The sequence below is a fragment of the Oncorhynchus nerka genome, unplaced genomic scaffold, assembly GCF_034236695.1.
Source record: "Oncorhynchus nerka isolate Pitt River unplaced genomic scaffold, Oner_Uvic_2.0 unplaced_scaffold_1252, whole genome shotgun sequence".
Taxonomy (NCBI): Eukaryota; Metazoa; Chordata; class Actinopteri; order Salmoniformes; family Salmonidae; genus Oncorhynchus; species Oncorhynchus nerka.
The window spans coordinates 106591-130624 of NW_027040087.1; the positions used below are offsets into that span (position 1 = coordinate 106591).

The 24034-nt window shown below is 42.2% G+C and overlaps 2 protein-coding genes across 7 annotated transcripts; both read left to right on the forward strand.

Moving 5' to 3' along the window:
- The first annotated feature begins 2864 nt into the window (after nt 1-2864).
- LOC135569028 (myeloid cell surface antigen CD33-like) lies at nt 2865-14692 on the forward strand. 6 transcript variants are annotated; one of them, XM_065015849.1, is made up of 8 exons: nt 2865-3111; nt 4545-4811; nt 4988-5052; nt 5252-11006; nt 12860-12937; nt 13176-13520; nt 13684-14362; nt 14474-14692. In XM_065015849.1, the coding sequence occupies exons 5-7, from the start codon at nt 12883-12885 to the stop codon at nt 13947-13949; spliced, it is 666 nt and encodes a 221-aa protein (XP_064871921.1). In that variant the 5' UTR covers nt 2865-3111; nt 4545-4811; nt 4988-5052; nt 5252-11006; nt 12860-12882; the 3' UTR covers nt 13950-14362; nt 14474-14692. The 6 variants fall into 6 exon arrangements, with proteins under 6 accessions (XP_064871921.1, XP_064871924.1, XP_064871925.1 ...); XM_065015852.1 differs by having other exon boundaries at nt 4545-4807; XM_065015851.1 differs by lacking the exon at nt 2865-3111 and adding an exon at nt 3120-3211.
- On the forward strand, nt 14120-24034 carry LOC115124072 (uncharacterized). Its single transcript, XM_065015840.1, has 15 exons — nt 14120-14153; nt 14474-14695; nt 16886-17248; nt 17360-17581; nt 17784-18125; nt 19279-19524; nt 19747-19848; nt 19939-20157; nt 20257-20589; nt 20684-21433; nt 21725-21988; nt 22592-22679; nt 22773-22812; nt 23003-23083; nt 23178-24034. The coding sequence occupies exons 1-15, from the start codon at nt 14120-14122 to the stop codon at nt 23220-23222; spliced, it is 3351 nt and encodes a 1116-aa protein (XP_064871912.1). The 3' UTR covers nt 23223-24034.

A 24034-nucleotide genomic window follows, 5' to 3' on the forward strand; every position in this document is an offset into this window, starting at 1 on the left:
TGAGCCACCCGTCTGCCCAGCGCTGCCTGAGCCGCCCGTCTGCCCAGCGCCGCCTGAGCCGCCCGCCTGCCCGTCTGCCCTGAGCGCCCCGCCTGAGCCGCCCGTCTGCCCGGCGCCGTCAGTGCCGCCCGTCTGCCAGGGGCCGCCAGTGCCGCCAGTCTGCCAGGGGCCGCCAGTGCCGCCAGTCTGCCAGGGGCCGCCAGTGCCGCCAGTCTGCCAGGGGCCGCCAGTGCCGCCAGTCTGCCAGGGGCCGCCAGTGCCGCCAGTCTGCCAGGGGCCGCCAGTGCCGCCAGTCTGCCAGGGGCCGCCAGTGCCGCCAGTCTGCCAGGGGCCACCAGTGCCGCCAGTCTGCCAGGGGCAGGGGCAGTGCCGCTGTCTGCCAGGGGCAGTGCCGCCAGTCTGCCAGGGGCCGCCAGTGCCGCCAGTCTGCCAGGGGCCGCCAGTGCCGCCAGTCTGCCAGGGGCCGCTAGTGCCGCCAGTCTGCCAGGGGCCGCCAGTGCCGCCAGTCTACCAGGGGCCGCCAGTGCCGCCAGTCTGCCAGGCGCCGCCAGTGCCGCCAGTCTGCCAGGGGCCGCCAGTGCCGCCAGTCAGCCAGGGGCCGCCAGTGCCGCCAGTCAGCCAGGGGCCGCCAGTGCCCCTCAGCCCAGGCGAGTGCCCCTCAGCCCAGGCGTGCCCCTCAGCCCAGAGGCGCCAGTGCCCCTCAGCCCAGAGGCGCCAGTGCCCCTCAGCCCAGAGGCGCCAGTGCCCCTCAGCCCAGAGGCGCCAGTGCCCCTCAGCCCAGAGGCGCCAGTGCCCCTCAGCCCAGAGGCGCCAGAGCCCCTCAGCCCAGAGCTTCCGCCCCTCAGCCCCGAGCTTCCGCCCCTCTGTCCCGAGCTTCCGCCCCTCTGTCCCGAGCTTCCGCCCCTCTGTCCCGAGCTTCCGCCCCTCTGTCCCGAGCTTCCGCCCCTCTGTCCCGAGCTGCCCCTCAGTCCAGTGGGGTCATTTAGAAGGGTCGCCGTGGTTAGGAGGCCACGGAGGCAGACAATAAGGCGGACTAAGACGATGGTGAAGTGGGGTCCGCGTCCCGCGCCAGAGCCGCCACCTCGGACAGACGCCCACACAGAGCCTCCCCTATAGGTTGAGGTTTTGCGGCCGGAGTCCGCACCTTTGGGGGGGAGGTACTGTCACGTTCTGACCTTTATTTCCTTTGTTTTGTCATTATTTATTATGGTCAGACCGTGAGTTGGGGTGGGCAGTCTATGTTTGTTTTTATATGATTTGGGTATTTCTATATTTCGGCCTGTTCTCAATCAGAGGCAGGTGTCATTAGTTGTCTCTGATTGAGAATCATACTTAGGTAGCCTGGGTTTCACTGTGTGTTTGTGGTTGATTGTTCCTGTCTCTGTGTTTGCACCAGATAGGACTGTTTAGGTTTTCGCACATTTATTGTTTTGTTAGTTATTTCATGTATAGTTCCTTTATTAAAGAACATATCATACATAATGTAGACCTACATAGAGAATTTGAGTGTTAATTATGCTTTGCATGTGAATCTGTGTAATATATTTGGATGGTGTTTCATTTATTTAGGGTTAATATTTTACATGCATTTTTAAGTGCGGAAAAACAGCATGGGCAGCGCCATTAAGGGCTGTCTCCATTTTAAAGTAGTTCATTTACTCTTCTTCGTCTTCGGTGAGTTTAATGACGTGGTTTCAAGTATAAGACTTGTGCAAGCTATTTTGAGGCCTCTGAGAGCAATATATTGTTCGGGAGACTTATTGTAAGAGTGAAAGTAGGAGTAAGAGTGATTGACTGGATACTTCATAAGAGCTTTAGGAGGAGTATTAACATGAGACACAGTGAAGGTGGATTGTGTTTAGGAGTAGTATTAACATGAGACACAGTGATGGTGGGTTGTGTTTAGGAGTAGTATTAACATGAGACACAGTGATGGTGGGTTGTGTTAAGGAGTAGTATTAACATGAGACACAGTGATGGTGGGTTGTGTTTAGGAGTAGTATTAACATGAGACACAGTGATGGTGGGTTGTGTGTAGGAGTAGTATTAACATGAGACAGTGATGGTGGGTTGTGGTTTTGTTGGTTTAGATGCACTTCAGATGTCACTTCCCTGTTCTACTTTCCTGTCTGTCCTCTGACAGGCCTCCTGAATCATATCAGAAATCTATATATACACATTAGACTATCGAGAATATGTTCTTCTGTGGCTCAGTTGGTAGAACATGGCACCTGCAACGTTATGGGTTTGGTTCCTGGACCTGTACATTGCTTTTGATAAGTAAATGGCATTATTTTTGGACAGCAGACTACAATAGACCACACAGTCAGTACAGCAGGCTGTGGTGATGTTCAATCATGCCTCTCCTAGATACAGATTCTACCAGTACTGTACAACAGAGGAGGCTGGTATACAGGAGGATGGGTTCATTATAATGGCTGGAATGACAGGAACATCATTCAATTAATTCCTATTACTTCCCAAATGAAAGAGGACATCATGAGGACTGGGGGCTGCAGTAATGTAGCAATGCCAGTAGGTGGAGCTCTAGTCTAGAACACTGAACCTTCAGTGCCACTTTGATGCAGCTAATTAGGAGTTATGGTCATGGGTGTTTAAATTGAATGGGTTCTAATTGAATAACATCATGGAACTTTGACCTGTATATACAGAACTCAGAAGGGCAAGGTAGGTCATTAAAATGTTAATGTTATAAATAGTTTAGTCAACACATTTGTTTAAATGGTTCTGTATGTCGTATAAAAGACCACAGTGAAAATTGACACATTTTTTAAATAAAATAAATATATGCCCAGACTTGTCTTTTACACCATTGCTGTTCTATTACAGTAACAGCCCTTTTCTGGCGTGTTGGTCTGGTTGTCATGTTAATGTCTTTAATAAACAGGAAGGACAGTTCTGCATCCACTACTTGTGTTCTGACTGCTTTTATAAGGTTTCAACACTTACTTCTTGTTTTCACTCACTACCAGACAGTTGACTCACTGTACAAGACCTCTCCTCTTCATTTCACTCTGGAACTACTCTTGACAATATCTTGAAATATAGTTTTTGGTTATTTGTTTTTAGTCATAAGTCAAATACATGAGGGTAATGTATCAAGTGTGTGTGTGTGTGTGTGTGTGAGAGAGAGAGAGAGAGTGTCCTGTTGCCACGAGAAAAGGGCAACCAGTGAAGAACAAATACCATTGTAAATACAACCTATATTTATGCTTATTTAGTTTATCTTGTGTGCTTTAACCATTTGTACATTGTTAAAACACTGTATATATATAATATGACATTTGCAGGGTCTTTATTGTTTTGAAACTTATGTATGTGTAATGTTTACTGTTAATTTGTATTGTTTATTTCACGTTATATATTCACTTTATATATTATCAACCTCACTTGCTTTGGCAATGTTAACACATGTTTCCCATGCCAGTAAAGCCCTTGAATTGAATTGAGTGAGAGAGAGAGAAAGAGAGTGAGAGAGTGAAAGTCACTGGCTGTTTAGCCTCACAGCTTGAGGATAGGTGCTGTCATTGAACCTGGTGGTCAGTCTTTAGTCACTGGCTGTTTAGCCTCACAGCTTGAGGAAAGGTGCTGTCATTGAACCTGGTGGTTAGTCTTTAGTCACTGGCTGTTTAGCCTCATAGCTTGGGGATAGGTGCTGTCATTGAACCTGGTGGTTAGTCTTTAGTCACTGGCTGTTTAGCCTCACAGCTTGAGGATAGGTGCTGTCATTGAACCTGGTGGTCATTCTTTAGTCACTGGCTGTTTAGCCTCACAGCTTGAGGATAGGTGCTGTCATTGAACCTGGTGGTCATTCTTTAGTCACTGGCTGTTTACCCTCACAGCTTGAGGATAGGTGCTGTCATTGAACCTGGTGGTCAGTCTTTAGTCACTGGCTGTTTAGCCTCACAGCTTGAGGATAGGTGCTGTCATTGAACCTGGTGGTTGGTCTTTAGTCACTGGCTGTTTAGCCTCACAGCTTGAGGATAGGTGCTGTCATTGAACCTGGTGGTCAGTCTTTAGTCACTGGCTGTTTAGCCTCACAGCTTGAGGATAGTGGCTGTCATTGAACCTGGTGGTCATTCTTTAGGCTGCTGTACAGCTTGATGGACCGTAGAGGATTGATACATTTCAATGTATCAGGTGGAGTTAATCACCAGCTATAGAGTGAGTTGTTGTTTATGTTTCTAAGACTGCAGGGTGGGAGATGCAACAATGTCCTTGAGAACAGCAGGAAGTGTGTTGGGGGTCTTTGTCTGGTCTGTAGCAGGTCTGGTCTCATTCATAATGTTTTAGTAATGTTATCTTAATGTTATTCTGTGTGTTCAGTGACATCGTCTGTTAGGGGCTTCTTCTTTTCTGGAATAGTTGTCTTTCACACCTCACTGAGTAACACTTAGGTCCTTTCTGTGGTTTCCATTCACACTCAGCAAGTAGAGTACGGCAACAAAGTATGGACAAATGCTGTTAGTGTGAGGAAATGGGTCTGTAATGTGTAATCACTATCATGTGTGATTGTGTTTCAGTGTTACTGGATCAGGATGGAGGAAGTGTACACCACTCAGAGTATCTGTGTCTTGAAGGGGTCAACAGTGGAGCTGTCCTGCTCTTACACATATCCCAGTGGCTATACAATCACAACCTTCTGGTTCACTAAAAATTATGCTGAGGGGAATCATGTGACTGAGTGATGCACCAGACTACACACGTCATGTGAAGTACTGTAGCAACAAGAAGAATGGCCACATCCTGACAATCAGAGATCTGAGAGAGTGTGACTCAGCTATGTGCAAGTACAGTGATATAGTTTTTTAGTCACTTTATTTGGATAGTCTGGATAGATGCTCTACAGATGGTCATTCTATCAACACACTACCTGTTGATAAGTTACTGCTTTTATTTTTTACTGTGTCACAATAGTCTCTTTCTACTATTTTCCCTGTACCTTGACACAGCTCTCTCTCCACAGAGTGTCCATCCTGACCCTAACTGGGACACACACACCACTGAAAATGAGGATCAGACACTCTGGCAGTAAGTATGTTATAAAATATTCATTAATGTGTTTATTTTGTATATAATATTTGTGTTTGTTTGTGGGTGAGAGTGAGACCGAGAGGGATGAACACAGAAAGTAGAAGTGAGAGAGAATACTATAGAGCAGTGTGTAAAGTGCTCATACTGTGTTTACTTTGTCGCTGTCTCTCTCTCTGAGTGTGAAAATCTCCCACAGTGACACGTTCACATCTCTTCAGAGAGACGCTCAGCACTCCGTGTATCAGACCATCCAGGGAAGAGAACCACCACAGAACCTGGAGGGAAGAGAACCACCACAGAACCTGGAGGGAAGAGAACCACCACAGAACCTGGACTGATAGAACCACCACAGAACCTGGACTGATAGAACCACCACAGAACCTGGACTGATAGAACCACCACAGAACCTGGAGGGAAGAGAACCACCACAGAACCTGGACTAAAGAGTATCACCACAGAACCTGGACTGAGAGAACCACCACAGAACCTGCACTTAAGAGAACCATCACAGAACCTGGAGGGAAGAGAACCACCCCAGAACCTGCACTAAAGAGAACCATCACAGAACCTGGAGGGAAGAGAACCACCCCAGAACATGCACTAAAGAGAACCATCACAGAACCTGGATTAAAGAGCTATGGCACCAAACCAAAGCTAGTCCTTACACTCTTGCTAATATATTGTTATAATATCTTGAAGGTTCAACCAAGTTACAAAATGACACATTGGTTTCCCTTCCCTTTTAGCAGTCTATGAACATGGTGTGACATCAGTCCCTGCTTTGGTTTATTTTCTCCTGACACTGTTTCCACTTGCTAACGTTTTAGCATTTGTGGCACAAATCCCATTAGTTGAGGTCACTTCCAGATGATTTGAACATGATGAGAGAATGTTAATATGTGAAATATTAATATCAGTCCTGTGACTTGAATGGGATTTTTGTAAATGTGGGAGTGTTCGACATTGCAGCCGACTTTATAGGCAAGTCGAGATCTACAAATCACCTTGCATGATGAATAACTACTCAATATTATTTATAGATCATTCAGTCCGTCACAATTTACCCATGATACATCAGTTTTGATGCTCTCGAACACTGTCTGTGTGACTGCTGAAGGAAGCCTTCTCTGCATAAGCTTCTTGGTCCCTGACATAGAGTTGGATAGAAGGTACATCTTGACATCTTTGTCATGATGTCTTCTGTGACAGAATGAGCAGCACCATTGAGGGCTATTTCCATATTCAAGTAGTTAATATCTTCAACTTCCATAAGTTTAATAACAGTCGATATACCAACTGAAATGGGGTATTCAATGGCTTAGCTATGCTAAAACAGGCTTTGAAGCAAGTACGCCCTCTATTCAACTCTATTGTCCCTGACTGCTTCAATGTTGTGTCAACCACAGACTTCAAACCTGACACTCAGTGTCTATTTACATAGACTTCCAGTAAGTGAACTTACAACACATCTCCCCTTCACTCTGTAAGTCTGCTTGACTATATCTTACAATATGTTTATTTTATTATTTGTTTGTTTCCATGAACTTCTGTATCCTGTTATCTGCATGGTGATGCTGTTGTAATGTATGTTTTGTTTTTCTGTTATGTACAGTATACTCTGTAGATGTATTTCTGCGTAGTAATCTGATACAGTATTGTACATGGGGTTACACATGTAATATTTTTGTATGGTATTTTAAGGACTCTCAAAGCAAGAGATTGTTGTGGAGACTTGTTTGAAAATGACCTAAAGTAAGACTGAGAGTAACAGTGATTAGGTGTATGCTTCGTAAGAGCTTTAGGAGTAATATTAACATGAGACACAGTGATGGTGGGTTGTGTTTAGGAGTAGTATTAACATGAGACACAGTGATGGTGGGTTGTGTTTAGGAGTAGTATTAACATGAGACACAGTGATGGTGTTTTGTGTAGGAGTAGTATGAACATGAGACACAGTGATGGTGGGTTGTGTTTAGGAGTAGTATGAACATGAGACACAGTGATGGTGGGTTGTGTTTAGGAGTAGTATGAACATGAGACACAGTGATGGTGGGTTGTGTGTAGGAGTAGTATGAACATGAGACACAGTGATGGTGGGTTGTGTTTAGGAGTAGTATTAACATGAGACACAGTGAAGGTGGGTTGTGTTTAGGAGTAGTATTAACATGAGACACAGTGATGGTGGATTGTGTTTAGGAGTAGAATTAGCATGAGACAGTGAAGGTGGGTTGTGTTTAGGAGTAGTATTAACATGAGACACAGTGATGGTGGGTTGTGTTTAGGAGTAGTATTAACATGAGACACAGTGATGGTGGTTTGTGTTTAGGAGTAGTATTAACATGAGACTCAGTGATGGTGGGTTGTGTTTAGGAGTAGTATAAACCTAAAACACAGTGATGGTGGGTTGTGTTTAGGAGTAGTATTAACATGAGACTCAGTGATGGTGGGTTGTGTTTAGGAGTAGTATTAACATGAGACACAGTGATGGTGGGTTGTGTTTAGGAGTAGTATTAACATGAGACTCAGTGATGGTGGGTTGTGTTTAGGAGTAGTATTAACATGAGACACAGTGATGGTGGGTTGTGTTTAGGAGTTGTATTAACATGAGACTCAGTGATGGTGGGTTGTGTTTAGGAGTAGTATAAACCTAAAACACAGTGATGGTGGGTTGTGTTTAGGAGTAGTATTAACATGAGACACAGTGATGGTGGTTTGTGTTTAGGACTAGTATTCACATGAGACTCAGTGATGGTGGGTTGTGTTTAGGAGTAGTATTAACATGAGACACAGTGATGGTGGGTTGTGTTTAGGAGTAGTATTAACATGAGACTCAGTGATGGTGGGTTGTGTTTAGGAGTAGTATTAACATGAGACACAGTGATGGTGGGTTGTGTTTAGGAGTAGTATTAACATGAGACACAGTGATGGTGGGTTGTGTTTAGGAGTAGTATTAACATGAGACACAGTGATGGTGGGTTGTGTTTAGGAGTAGTATTAACATGAGACACAGTGATGGTGGTTTGTGTTTAGGAGTAGTATTAACATGAGACTCAGTGATGGTGGGTTGTGTTTAGGAGTAGTATAAACCTAAAACACAGTGATGGTGGGTTGTGTTTAGGAGTAGTATTAACATGAGACACAGTGATGGTGGGTTGTGTTTAGGAGTAGTATTAACATGAGACTCAGTGATGGTGGGTTGTGTTTAGGAGTAGTATTAACATGAGACACAGTGATGGTGGGTTGTGTTTAGGAGTTGTATTAACATGAGACTCAGTGATGGTGGGTTGTGTTTAGGAGTAGTATAAACCTAAAACACAGTGATGGTGGGTTGTGTTTAGGAGTAGTATTAACATGAGACACAGTGATGGTGGTTTGTGTTTAGGACTAGTATTCACATGAGACTCAGTGATGGTGGGTTGTGTTTAGGAGTAGTATTAACATGAGACACAGTGATGGTGGGTTGTGTTTAGGAGTAGTATTAACATGAGACACAGTGATGGTGGGTTGTGTTTAGGAGTAGTATTAACATGAGACTCAGTGATGGTGGGTTGTGTTTAGGAGTAGTATAAACCTAAAACACAGTGATGGTGGGTTGTGTTTAGGAGTAGTATTAACATGAGACACAGTGATGGTGGTTTGTGTTTAGGACTAGTATTCACATGAGACTCAGTGATGGTGGGTTGTGTTTAGGAGTAGTATTAACATGAGACACAGTGATGGTGGGTTGTGTTTAGGAGTAGTATTAACATGAGACACAGTGATGGTGGGTTGTGTTTAGGAGTAGTATTAACATGAGACTCAGTGATGGTGGGTTGTGTTTAGGAGTAGTATAAACCTAAAACACAGTGATGGTGGGTTGTGTTTAGGAGTAGTATTAACATGAGACACAGTGATGGTGGTTTGTGTTTAGGAGTAGTATAAACCTAAAACACAGTGATGGTGGGTTGTGTTTAGGAGTAGTATTAACATGAGACACAGTGATGGTGGGTTGTGTTTAGGAGTAGTATTAACATGAGACACAGTGATGGTGGGTTGTGTTTAGGAGTAGTATTAACATGAGACACAGTGATGGTGTTTTGTGTAGGAGTAGTATGAACATGAGACACAGTGATGGTGGGTTGTGTTTAGGAGTAGTATGAACATGAGACACAGTGATGGTGGGTTGTGTTTAGGAGTAGTATGAACATGAGACACAGTGATGGTGGGTTGTGTGTAGGAGTAGTATGAACATGAGACACAGTGATGGTGGGTTGTGTTTAGGAGTAGTATTAACATGAGACACAGTGAAGGTGGGTTGTGTTTAGGAGTAGTATTAACATGAGACACAGTGATGGTGGATTGTGTTTAGGAGTAGAATTAGCATGAGACAGTGAAGGTAGGTTGTGTTTAGGAGTAGTATTAACATGAGACTCAGTGATGGTGGGTTGTGTTTAGGAGTAGTATGAACATGAGACACAGTGATGGTGGGTTGTGTGTAGGAGTAGTATGAACATGAGACACAGTGATGGTGGGTTGTGTTTAGGAGTAGTATTAACATGAGACACAGTGAAGGTGGGTTGTGTTTAGGAGTAGTATTAACATGAGACACAGTGATGGTGGATTGTGTTTAGGAGTAGAATTAGCATGAGACAGTGAAGGTGGGTTGTGTTTAGGAGTAGTATTAACATGAGACTCAGTGATGGTGGGTTGTGTTTAGGAGTAGTATTAACATGAGACACAGTGATGGTGGGTTGTGTTTAGGAGTTGTATTAACATGAGACTCAGTGATGGTGGGTTGTGTTTAGGAGTAGTATAAACCTAAAACACAGTGATGGTGGGTTGTGTTTAGGAGTAGTATTAACATGAGACACAGTGATGGTGGTTTGTGTTTAGGACTAGTATTCACATGAGACTCAGTGATGGTGGGTTGTGTTTAGGAGTAGTATTAACATGAGACACAGTGATGGTGGGTTGTGTTTAGGAGTAGTATTAACATGAGACTCAGTGATGGTGGGTTGTGTTTAGGAGTAGTATTAACATGAGACACAGTGATGGTGGGTTGTGTTTAGGAGTAGTATTAACATGAGACTCAGTGATGGTGGGTTGTGTTTAGGAGTAGTATAAACCTAAAACACAGTGATGGTGGGTTGTGTTTAGGAGTAGTATGAACATGAGACTCAGTGATGGTGGGTTGTGTTTAGGAGTAGTATAAAGTATTTTGTTGGTTTAGATGCACACACTCAGTATCACTTCCCTCTTCTCCTTTCCTGTCTGTCCCCTGACAGACATCCCGAGTCATATCAGAAATCTGTATATACACATTAGACTTTACAGAACATGTTCCTGGTAGAACATGGCACCTGCAACGTTATGGGTTTGGTTCCCAGGACCACCCATAGGTGCTCTAGTCTAGAACACTGAACCTTCAGTACCACTTTGATGCAGCTGATGAGGAGTGATGGTCATGGGTGTTTAAATTGAATGGGTTCTAATTGAATAACATCATGGAACTTTGACCTGTATATACAGAACTCAGAAGGGCAAGGTAGGTCATTAAAATGTTAATGTTATAAATAGTTTAGTCAACACATTTGTTTAAATGGTTCCGTATGTAGTATAAAAGACCACAGTGAAAATTGACAAATTTTTTAAATAAAATTAATATATGCCCAGACTTGTCTTTTACACAATTTCTGTTCTATTACAGTAACAGCCCTTTTCTGGCGTGTTGGTCTGGTTGTCATGGATGTTAATGTCTTTACTAAACAGGAAGGACAGTTCTGTATCAGCTACTTGTGTTCTGACTGCTTTTATAATGTGTTAACACTTACTTCTTGTTTTCACTCACTACCAGACAGTTGACTCACTGTATAAGACCTCTCCTCTTCACTTCACTCTGGAACTACTCTTGACAATATCTTGAAATATAGTTTTTGGTTATTTGTTTTTAGTCATAAGTCAAATACTTGAGGGTAATGTATCATATGTGTGCGTGTGTTTGTGTGTGTGTGAGTGTGTGTGTGTGTGTGTGTGTGTGTGTGTGTGTGTGTGTGTGTGTGTGTGTGTGTGTGTGTGTGTGTGTGTGTGTGTGTGTGTGTGTGTGTGTGTGTGTGTGTGTGTGTGTGTTTGAGAGAGGGAGAGAGAGAGAGTGAAAGTCACTGGCTGTTTAGCCTCACAGCTTGAGGATAGGTGCTGTCATTGAACCTGGTGGTCATTCTTTAGTCACTGGCTGTTTAGCCTCACAGCTTGAGGATAGGTGCTGTCATTGAACCTGGTGGTCATTCTTTAGTCACTGGCTGTTTAGCCTCACAGCTTGAGGATAGGTGCTGTCATTGAACCTGGTGGTCAGTCTTTAGTCACTGGCTGTTTAGCCTCACAGCTTGAGGATAGGTGCTGTCATTGAACCTGGTGGTCATTCTTTAGTCACTGGCTGTTTAGCCTCACAGCTTGAGGATAGGTGCTGTCATTGAACCTGGTGGTCAGTCTTTAGTCACTGGCTGTTTAGCCTCACAGCTTGAGGATAGGTGCTGTCATTGAACCTGGTGGTCAGTCTTTAGTCACTGGCTGTTTAGCCTCACAGCTTGAGGATTGGTGCTGTCATTGAACCTGGTGGTCAGTCTTTAGTCACTGGCTGTTTAGCCTCACATCTTGAGGATAGGTGCTGTCATTGAACTTGGTGGTCAGTCTTTAGTCACTGGCTGTTTAGCCTCACAGCTTGGGGATAGGTGCTGTCATTGAACCTGGTGGTCATTCTTTAGTCACTGGCTGTTTAGCCTCACAGCTTGAGGATAGGTGCTGTCATTGAACCTGGTGGTCAGTCTTTAGTCACTGGCTGTTTAGCCTCACAGCTTGGGGATAGGTGCTGTCATTGAACCTGGTGGTCATTCTTTAGTCACTGGCTGTTTAGCCTCACAGCTTGGGGATAGGTGCTGTCATTGAACCTGGTGGTCATTCTTTAGTCACTGGCTGTTTAGCCTCACAGCTTGGGGATAGGAGCTGTCATTGAACCTGGTGGTCAGTCTTTAGTCACTCGCTGTTTAGCCTCACAGCTTGGGGATAGGTGCTGTCATTGAACCTGGTGGTCATTCTTTAGTCACTGGCTGTTTAGCCTCACAGCTTGGGGATAGGTGCTGTCATTGAACCTGGTGGTCAGTCTTTAGTCACTGGCTGTTTAGCCTCACAGCTTGGGGATAGGTGCTGTCATTGAACCTGGTGGTCAGTCTTTAGTCACTGGCTGTTTAGCCTCACATCTTGAGGATAGGTGCTGTCATTGAACCTGGTGGTCAGTCTTTAGTCACTGGCTGTTTAGCCTCACAGCTTGAGGATAGGTGCTGTCATTGAACCTGGTGGTCAGTCTTTAGGCTGCTGTACAGCTGGACGGACTGTAGAGGATTGAACATGTATCCTCCTATATTTTGGGTTCTGAGAATAAAACAGCTTCAGAACAATCAATGTAGAAATATGTGTTTACAGTTCTACAGATCTGTTCAATAAGTGATTGTTGTTGATGTTGTTGTTGTTGTTTATAATGATGATGATGACTACTGTATATATTAGGAATGTATTTTTTGCATCATGTCAGTTTAAGTAGACAGATGTAGACAGACATGCAACACATCACACATTACATACATACATAGTCCAGTAGACTTACAGACAGACAGTATTCACATAGACAACCATATAGCACAATACAACACAACACAATATGAGCCTGGTTCATTTTCAGTAATGAGGCCCTGTACCCCATTTACAGTTTATACTTCAATGTATCAGGTGGAGTTATTCACCAGCTATAGAGTGAGTTGTTGTTTATGTTTCTAAGACTGCAGGGTGGGAGATGTAACAATGGCCTTGAGAACAGCAGGAAGTGTGTTGGTGGTCTTTCTCTGGTCTGTGACAGGTATGGTCTCATTCATAACTTATATGTTTGTCAATCTACAGACATTTGTATTACATTTGCTTGTGTTCTGTTAGGCATCTCCACTTCACTTTAAATAGTTGTGTTCCACACCTCACTGAGTGATGATTATCTGTGGTTTCCAATATGGCAACAAAGTGTGGACAAACCCTAAACAAAGTGTGAGCCAAAATACCTTGTTCTAATTCTGATACCATTGTGATGTCTAACTGTATTTCAGTTGTACTGGGTCAGGATGGCTGGAGTGTTAGATACACCACTCAGAGTATCTGTACCTTGAAGGGGTCATCAGTGGATCTGTTCTGCTCTTACACATATCCCAGAGGTAAAGTCACAACAACCTTCTGGTTCACTAAAATGGAGGCTGGGATAGAACCTGAAGATCTAGGTCAGGACCCAGAGTATGCAGGTCGTCTGGAGTATCATGGAGATAAGAAGAAAGACTGTACCCTGACAATCACAGACCTGAGAGAGAGAGACTCAGCTACGTACAAATTCAGATTACTAACAGATCAGGAAGGAGGGAAATATTCTGGAAGTCCTGGAGTCACTCTGTCTGTCACAGGTACAGTTACATTCAATATAGTTAAACTGTTGAATTCCATTTATTTCAGGATAAATGTCTTGGTTTGTGTTTATGTCTGTATAAAATAGGATTTCCTCCATCTTTGTATTAGAGTGATAAGTCAGTTATAAAGGGATTTACAGTGATATTGTTTTTTCTCCAGGTCTTCAGGTGAAGGTGACTGGTGGACATCAGGATAAGACACTGACCTGTATCACCACATGTACTCTGACTCACAACCCCACCTACATCTGGTACAAGAACGGACAACATCTAGATGAGAGCACCTCCCCCCAGTACAAAGACCCAGTCTCCAGTAACTATGAAGACAGTTACTCCTGTGCTGTAAAAGGCCACGAGGACCTCCACTCTCCTGCAGTGTGTGAGTGTTCATTTAATACATTATACTGTGTGTTGGTTTCACTATGAGAACTTGAGAACTTTGAGGATTTCTAGATAGAACTGAGAATACAATCCAATTGACCTCTTGTTAAGTCACTGTGTTTCAGGTATTTGGGGTCAGAGCTGCAACAGAGTGACTTACACCAAGAGGAGAATCTGTGTCTTGAAGGGGTCAACAGTGGACATATCCTGTAGTTATGTTGGTCATTATTCCACCACATCATCATTCTGGTTTAGAAGTGATAAGTCGACACCTGAAGACCTAACCACTGACCCAGGGTATGTAGGTCGTGTGGAGTACACTGGAACATACAGAGGTCCCTTCACCCTGAGAATCACAGATCTGAGAGAGGAGGACTCAGCTGAGTATCGCTTCACTTTTAAAACAAACAACTTTGAATGGGGTCATAGTTTCCCAGGAACAACTCTGTCTGTCACAGGTAATACTACACTGTATGATACAACTGTAAATCATAATGAATTACAGGAGAAAATATATGAACCATCCTGTTAACACAGAGGTGTATGTGGTTTTATACATATTGTTTCAGGTCTGCAGGTGAAGGTGACTCCTGCTGCAGAGGGACAGAAGACACTGACCTGTAGCACCACCTGTACTCTGACTGACAACCCCACCTACATCTGGTACAAGAACGGACAACATCTAGATGAGAGCACCTCCCCCCAGTACAAAGATCCAGTCTCCAGTAACTATGAAGACAGTTATTCCTGTGCTGTAAAAGGCCATGAGGATCTCCTCTCTCCTGCAGTTTGTGAGTGTTTATTTATTAATAAGGGACAGATTGATATTTACTGTGGGACGGGACAGGACTGGTCTTCAAAGTTTAAAATATTTTCACATGACCCCCCTGTACTGTAAAATAAATTGAACACCCTCCCCCTCATAGAATTAACTCAAAATAATGTTTACGACCACAAATAAGAATAATTGTAGCGACCTGCATTTATAAACGTGAATTCCGACTTTGCCACTTCAGCCTGCTTTTGAGGCCTGATCGATGCCACGCAGGGCTACGGGCCAGAAGTTTGAGGGTTCCCGACCACCACAGACAAGCTCACCCTGCCTGTTCTATTACACTGCCATCATATACAAAATATATGCAACACATTTTCCACCATCAGGTTTCTGTGCCAATGCAGCACACAGCCAATAAACAAAGCAAACTGACTTCGGGCACTTCAATGTAATGGTTTGTGTTTTCAACACCACAATAAATAGACAATGTAAATCTGGACAAACAGAGAACACATCCCTCCCTACCTTGTAGTCTTACCCAGTATTGACGGCTGGACAAACAGATAATACATCCCTCCCTACCTTGTAGTCTTACCCAGTATTGAAGGCTTGACAAACAGAGAATACATCCCTCCCTACCTTGTAGTCTTACCCAGTATTGAAGGCTTGACAAACAGAGAATACATCCCTCCCTACCTTGTAGTCTTACCCAGTATTGAAGGCTTGACAAACAGAGAATACATCCCTCCCTACCTTGTAGTCTTACCCAGTATTGAAGGCTGAACAAACAGAGAATACATCCCTCCCTACCTTGTAGTCTTACCCAGTATTGAAGGCTGGACAAACAGAGAATACATCCCTCCCTACCTTGTAGTCTTACCCAGTATTGAAGGCTTGACAAACAGAGAACACATCCCTCCCTACCTTGTAGTCTTACACAGTATTGAAGGCTGGACAAACAGAGAACACATCCCTCCCTACCTTGTAGTCTTACCCAGTATTGAAGGCTTGACAAACAGAGAACACATCCCTGACTACCTTGTAGTCTTACCCAGTATTGAAGGCTTGACAAACAGAGAACACATCCCTCCCTACCTTGTTGTCTTACCCAGTATTGAAGGTCTGACAATCTCTGAATGTCATTCAACTGGTTGGTGTTTTGTAACTAATGTCTCTTTCCGTTCATCAAATGGCTGCTGCTCAGTTTGGATTGATTGACTGATTGATTTTATTTGTCAGTTAAAAGAATACATAAACAATATTATTTTAAGTGAACAGGATTGTTGTTTTAAAGGATTGCAGAACAAAGTTGGGGACTTACATCCATTGTGGTCCCTATGTTTTACATAAATACATATACAATTATGCTGAACAAAAATATAAACGCAATGTGCAACAATTTCAACCATATTACTGAGTTACAGTTCATATAAGGTAATCAGTCAGTTGAAATACTGTATATTCATTAGGTCCTAATCTATGGATTTCACATGACTGGGCAGGGTCACAACCATGGGTGGGCTTGGAAGGGCATAGGCCCACCCACTGGGGAACCAGGCCCAGCCAATCAGACTGAGGTTTTCCCAACAAAAGGCTTTATCACAGACAGAATTACTCCTCAGTTTCATCAGCTGTCTGGGTGGCTGTTCTCAGATGATCCCACAGGTGAAGAAGCCGGTGTCACGTTCTGTCCATCGTTCGTCTGTGTTTTCCTTGTTTTAGTGTTGGTCAGGACGTGAGCTGGGTGGGCATTCTATGTTGTGTGTCTGGTTTGTCTATTTCTATGTTTGGCCTGATATGGTTCTCAATCAGAGGCAGGTGTTAGTCATTGTCTCTGATTGGGAACCATATTTACGTAGCCTGTTTTGTGTTGAGTTTTGTGGGTGATTGTTCCTGTCTCTGTGTTTGCACCAGATAGGACTGTTTAGGTTTTCACTTTTCTTGTTTTGTATAGTCTTTATTAAAAACATGAATAACCACCACGCTGCATTTTGGTCCGCCTCTCTTTCACCAGAAGAAAACCCTTACAGCCGAATGTGGAAATCCTGGGATGAATGTAAAAAAACACACAATCCTCCCCAAAACAAAACTAAATAGATCCCTAATACATCACTGTAAAACTGTATACAATGTATATCTGTGTTGGTTTCATTTTATAATATGAGAAATGTTAGCATTTCTAGAAAGAACTGAGAATACAATCTAGTTGACCTCTTGTTATGTCACTGTGTTTCAGGTGTTCAGGGTCAGAGCTGCTACAGAGTGATTTACACAAAGAGGAGAATCTGTGTCTTGAAGGAGTCAACTTTGGACATATCCTGTTCTTATGTTGGTTATTATTACACCATATCATCATTCTGGTTTAGAAGTGATAAGTCGACCCCTGAAGACCTAACCACAGACCCAGGGTATGCAGGTCGTGTGGAGTACACTGGAACATACAGAGGTCCCTTCACCCTGAGAATCACAGATCTGAGAGAGGAGGACTCAGCTGAGTATCGCTTCACTTTTAAAACAAACAACTTTGAATGGGGTCATAGTTTCCCAGGAACAACTCTGTTTGTCACAGGTAATACTACACTGTATGATACAACTGTAAATCATAATGAATTACAGGAGAAAATATATGAACCATCCTGTTAACACAGAGGTGTATGTGGTTTTATACATATTGTTTCAGGTCTGCAGCTGAAGCTGACTCCTGCTGCAGAGAGACAGAAGACACTGACCTGTATCACCACCTGTACTCTGACTGACAACCCCACCTACATTTGGTACAAGAACGGACAACGTCTAGATGAGAGCACCTCCCCCCAGTACAAAGACCCAGTCTCCAGTAACTATGGAGACAGTTACTCCTGTGCTGTAAAAGGCCATGAGGATCTCCACTCTCCTGCAGTGTGTGAGTGCGAATGAAACTAGTATTTTATGTGGTATCATTTGGAACCAATAAGAATGGTTTTACTTTCTCTGTCAATATTCTTAACTATATACATTGGAATGATAAACAGTTTTATAGATGTATGTACATGTATTTATTTTTACATCTAAAACATTGAGTCTCATTATCGTTTCAGGAATTGATCAGTTACATTTTGTTTCAGGTGTTCGGGGTGAGAGCTGTATGAATGTGACTTATACCCATCAGAGTATCTGTGCTTTGAAAGGGTCAACAGTGGACATATCCTGCTTTTACACGCATCCCAGTTGGCATAACGTCACAGAAGTGTCCTGGTTCAACAAATGGGAGTCTGGTGTCAATAAAGACCTGAGCCTGAACCCAGAGTATGCAGATCGTGTGGAATACCATCGACAAACAGAAAAGGACTCCACCCTGAGAATCACAGATCTGAGAGAGGAGGACTCAGCTGAGTATCGCTTCACTTTTAAAACAAACAACATTGAATGGGGTCATAGTTTCACAGGAACAACTCTGTCAATAACAGGTAATACTACACTTACAGAACATTATGATATACTGGTAATACTACACTTACAGAACATTGTGATATACTGGTAATACTACACTTACAGAACATTGTGATATACTGGTAATACTACACTTACAGAACATTGTGATATACTGGTAATACTACACTTACAGAACATTGTGATATACTGGTAATACTACACTTACAGAACATTGTGATATACTGGTAATACTACACTTACAGAACATTATGATATACTGGTAATACTACACTTACAGAACATTATGATATACTGGTAATAATACACTTACAGAACATTGTGATATACTGGTAATACTACACTTACAGAACATTGTGATATACTGGTAATACTACACTTACAGAATGTTATGATATACTGGTAATACTACACTTACAGAATGTTATGATATACTGGTAATACTACACTGACATTATGATATTCTGGTGATACTACACTTACAGAACATTATGATATACTGTTAATACTACACTTACATAACATTATGATATACTGGTAATACTACACTTACAGAACATTGTTATATACTGGTAATACTACACTTACAGAACATGATGATATTCTGGTAATACTACACTTACAGAACATTGTTATATACTGGTAATACTACACTTACAGAACATTATGATATACTGGTAATACTACACTTACAGAACATTATGATATACTGGTAATACTACACTTACAGAACATTGTTATACACTGGTAATACTACACTTACAGAATATTATGACATACTGGTAATACTACACTTACATGATGATATACTGGTAATACTACACTTACAGAACATTATGATATACTGTTAATACTACACTTACATAACATTATGATATACTGGTAATACTACACTTACATAACATTATGATATACTGGTAATACTACACTTACAGAACATTGTTATATACTGGTAATACTACACTTACAGAACATTATGATATACTGGTAATACTATACTTACATAACATGATGATATACTGGTAATACTACACTTACAGAACATTGTTATATACTGGTAATACTACACTTACAGAACATTATGATATACTGTCACTACTTTATCTCTAGTTGTTGGAGGTTGAAATGATGAGGGTTGTTATTTTATGTTGTTATTCTCTCTTCATTCAGACCTGCAGGTGAAGGTGACTCCTGGTACAGTGACAGAAGGATCATGGGTTATACTGACATGTAGCACCACCTGTACTCTGACTGAAATCCCCAACCCCACCTACATCTGGTACAAGAATGGAGAGGAGCTATTTTCTGACTCCTCTCCCCAGTATCAATACTCAGTCAGTAGAGGAGGTTCTGACAGCTACTCCTGTGCCTTAATAAGAGGCCATGACAAACTCAGCTCTCCTGAAGTCACAGTGGGTGAGTTTGGTGATTTACCTCCAGAGTTTTCCTCTCTTATGGTAAACAGACTTGATATTTTCAGTCAATTCAGATTACTGATTTATAAGTAACTATAGCTCATTACTATCTAACATGTTGGTCATACTGAGAATCATACAAATAAGCTAATATCATCACCATCTTCACCATCACCATCAACATCATCATCATCATCATCATGTGCTTCATCATTTGTTCCAGATACTTCTTCTCTGAGCTGCTTAAGGGTGACCTACACCAGTAGAGGCATCTGTTCCTTGATACCATCAGTGGACCTGCGTTGCACTACCATATATCCCACAGGTTAGACTGTGTTATCTTTAAGTCTGGTAGAGTCATTGTGTCAACTACAGAAGGAAACCAGAATGTGTGTTTTTATTTGCTCTCATTCAGACCTGCAGGTGAAGGTGACTCCTGACACAGAGGCAGGGAAGAGGACACTAACCTGTAGCACCACCTGTACTCTGACTGGTAACCCCACCTACATCTGGTACAGGAATGGACAGTCTCTTGCTTGGCTCACTTCCCAAAAACACTCTGTCTGGAGTTCTGAAACAGAAAGTTACTCCTGTGCTGTTAAAGGCCATGAGGATCTCCGCTCTCCTGCAGTGTGTGAGTCTGGATTCTATTGGGATAATTTCTTTATAACAAAGTAAGGCAACTTGCAAACTTCAAGGTATATCTGAACAAAACTATTTAATGTATTTTCAGGTGTTCAGGGTCACAACTGCTGGAGGGTGACTTACACCAAGAGGAGAATCTGTGTCTTGAAGGGCTCCACAGTGGACATATCCTGCTCTTACACTCATCCCACTAGTTATATAGATCAAGGTTCATTCTGGTTTACACAGAAACACCCTGCAGATGTCAGGTCATATCCAGAGTCTGCAGGTCGTGTGCAGTACAATAGGAACACAGAGAACCACCACACCATGACAATAACACACCTGACAGAGAAGGACTCGGCTGAATACATATTCAGATTAATAACAACAGATGAGGGGAGATTTTCTGGTCTTCCTGGTGTGATGTTGACTGTCACAGGTAATACTACACCTACAGTTATTACTGTAATAGGACAAGTCTAATCACATGACAAGCCTGTCTGGAGTCAAATATGACTGATGTTTCCTCTTAGATATCCTGTTGGAGATGGATCCTACGTCTGTGTCAGAGGGGGAGAGAGTCACACTGAGATGTAGAACCCAATGTACAGTCAGTCTCAACCCCACCTACATCTGGTACAAGAACGGACAAAGTCTGACCAACCCAATCACCAGTTATAACAGCCTGATCCTAGACCCAGTCACCAGTTATAACAGCCTGATCCTAGACCCAGTCACCAGTTATAACAGCCTGATCCTAGACCCAGTCACCAGTTATAACAGCCTGATCCTAGACCCAGTCACCAGTTATAACAGCCTGATCCTAGACCCAGTCACCAGTTATAACAGCCTGATCCTAGACCCAGTCACCAGTTATAACAGCCTGATCCTAGACCCAGTCACCAGTTATAACAGCCTGATCCTAGACCCAGTCACCAGTTATAACAGCCTGATCCTAGACCCAGTCACCAGTTATAACAGCCTGATCCTAGACCCAGTCACCAGTTATAACAGCCTGATCCTAGACCCAGTCACCAGTTATAACAGCCTGATCCTAGACCCAGTCACCAGTTATAACAGCCTGATCCTAGACCCAGTCACCAGTTATAACAGCCTGATCCTAGACCCAGTCACCAGTTATAACAGCCTGATCCTAGACCCAGTCACCAGTTATAACAGCCTGATCCTAGACCCAGTCAGCAGTGAGGATGCAGGGAACTACTCCTGTGCTGTAGAAGGCTTAGAGAGAATCCTCTCTCCAGAAGAGACTCTCACTGTCAGATGTGAGTACATGGAGTGTTGATATATCTACAGTCAAAGTCATTGATATCATCTCTGTAATACATGGTTCTACATGTCAGTGTAATATACTAATCTCTACTAATTTACATAATCTCTGTAATACATGGTTCTACATGTCAGTGTAATATACTAATCTCTACTAATTTACATCATCTCTGTAATACATGGTTCTACATGTCAGTGTAATATACTAATCTATACTAATTTACATCATCTCTTGCTTCCTTACATGGTATATGGGTTCTTATTTGTTCTGTCATCTTCAACACCAGATGGTCCAAAGAACACCTCAGTGTCAGTCAGTCCCTCTGGTGAAATAGTGGAGGGCAGTTCAGTGACTCTGACCTGCAGCAGTGATGCCAACCCACCTGTGGACAAATGCACCTGGTACAAGAAGAACGTAACCTCACCAAAAGCATCAGGACAGAGTTACAGCATCACTAACATCATCTCTGAGGACAGAGGAGAATATTACTGTGAAGCTGAAAATAAATATGGACGTCTCAACTCTTCTTCTGTGTTTGTGGACGTTCAGTGTAAGTTCACCTACTCTTCATCAATTCATTGATAATCACACAGGTCAACAACAATAAATAATAGTTAGCAATGTTACACACTTATCATACCATATGACATAGAATTAGTAATATTACACACTTATCATACCATATGTTATAGAATTAGTAATGTTACACCCTTATCATACCATATGACATAGTATTAGTAATATTACACACTTATCATACCATATGACATAGTATTAGTAATATTACACACTTATCATACCATATGACATAGTATTAGTAATATTACACACTTATCATACCATATGACATAGTATTAGTAATATTACACACTTATCATACCATATGACATAGTATTAGTAATATTACACACTTATCATACCATATGACATAGTATTAGTAATATTACACACTTATCATACCATATGACATAGTATTAGTAATATTACACACTTATCATACCATATGACATAGTATTAGTAATATTACACACTTATCATACCATATGACATAGTATTAGTAGGCCTGTATTTAAATAATTGTTTTATTTTCTTCTTCCCTGGTTTCTTCTATGTTAAATCTCCACCTTGCATTTAAAATCTCAACATACTACAGCATTGTTTCTCTGGGTTCCTGTGATGGGGGTGGGGGCTGTCCTGACTGTTGGAGCTCTTCTTGTCACCATCTACTGCTATATGAAGAGGTGAGACAGCCATTTACATGAACTCTAGTCGTAACATATCAACATCCACTAGAGGTCAATAGAGAGCAGAACTCACTCTGTCCCTCATTACAGGAGACACACAGGAGGAAGTGATGACACAGCAGACAGACCGGTAATATTGTCAACAACCAAAGCTATTTCAATCCCAATGCCACAGAGATAGACAGTAAGTGAATGGATTCTAGTATTTGTGTTCTATGCAGTATTGAGAGTATTTGTGTTTCTCTCTCTCTCTCTCTGTCTCTCTTTCTTTCTCTCTTTCCCTCTGTCTCTCTCTCTCTCTCCCTCCCCCCTCACCCCAGAGTGTCCATCCTGACCCCAACAGTGACATGTACACATCTCTGAACATGATGACCAGGTCACCAGAGTATGACACCCTGGCAGTAAGTCTCTTATAATGCAGTTTGTGTGTCCGTGTACATACAAGTGTTAGAGGGAGGGGTTTGTAAATATCTCATTCAATGTGTCTCCTTTCAGAATGTGAGGGACTTCGCAGTGACACAGCCCTCAGATACATGCTGAGCTCTCCAATTATGAGAACTTAAGAGAACCACCACAGAACCTGGACAGAAGAGAACCACCACAGAACCTGGACTGAAGAGAACCACCACAGAACCTGGACTGAAGAGAACCACCACAGAACCTGGACTGAAGAGAACCGCCACAGAACCTGGACTGAAGAGAACCACCACAGAACCTGGACTGAAGAGAACCACCACAGAACCTGGACTGAAGAGAACCACCACAGAACCTGGACTGAAGAGCAACAGCATCAAACCAAAGCTAGGCCTCACAATGTTATTCTCTTACTATGATATTGCTTTTTAATCTATAAGGTTTGAGACAATGAGCTTTAACTTTTGAGTTGAGTATCTGGAGCATCAGCATTTGTGGGTTAATTTACAGGATCAAAATGTCAACTTATCTGTTTACTATCTGTAGATTGTATTGCTTATCTTTTTTATAGGATTTTGCCAATTCTAGATTTTTATAACATATAAAGTTTTGGCTTGTCTTAGTGACACAAAAATGAATAATATTGACAAGAGATTTTAAATATTTGCATCTCTGGAGTTGTTCCTGATGTGTTAAAATATGTTTTACTTTGTATTGCTGTCAGTCATTACTGGTCATTTTATATTTTATATTATGTAATACCATATTGTTCAGTGTCATGATATTGCTTGTTTCATTATCAAATAATTAATAATGACATATTTTAGATACATTGAATACAGTATAAGCATCATGTTGTAAATAAGCTCAAAGGGAGACAATAAAAAGACAACAAATAAATATATTATTTTGTTAATTTACATCTAATCATAACTACA

Excerpts from the sequence above, each read along its gene's own strand:
- LOC135569028 (XM_065015849.1), top strand. The coding sequence starts at position 12,883 with ATGGCCTTGAGAACAGCAGGAAGTGTGTTGGTGGTCTTTCTCTGGTCT. Across the intron at positions 12,938-13,175 it reads CTTTCTCTGGTCTGTGACAG|TTGTACTGGGTCAGGATGGC; the intron begins GTATGGTCTCAT and ends ACTGTATTTCAG. Across the intron at positions 13,521-13,683 it reads AGTCACTCTGTCTGTCACAG|GTCTTCAGGTGAAGGTGACT; the intron begins GTACAGTTACAT and ends TTTTTTCTCCAG.
- LOC115124072 (XM_065015840.1), top strand. The coding sequence starts at position 14,120 with ATGTTGGTCATTATTCCACCACATCATCATTCTG. Across the intron at positions 19,525-19,746 it reads CTCTCCTGAAGTCACAGTGG|ATACTTCTTCTCTGAGCTGC; the intron begins GTGAGTTTGGTG and ends CATTTGTTCCAG. Across the intron at positions 22,813-23,002 it reads ATGACACAGCAGACAGACCG|AGTGTCCATCCTGACCCCAA; the intron begins GTAATATTGTCA and ends CCCTCACCCCAG.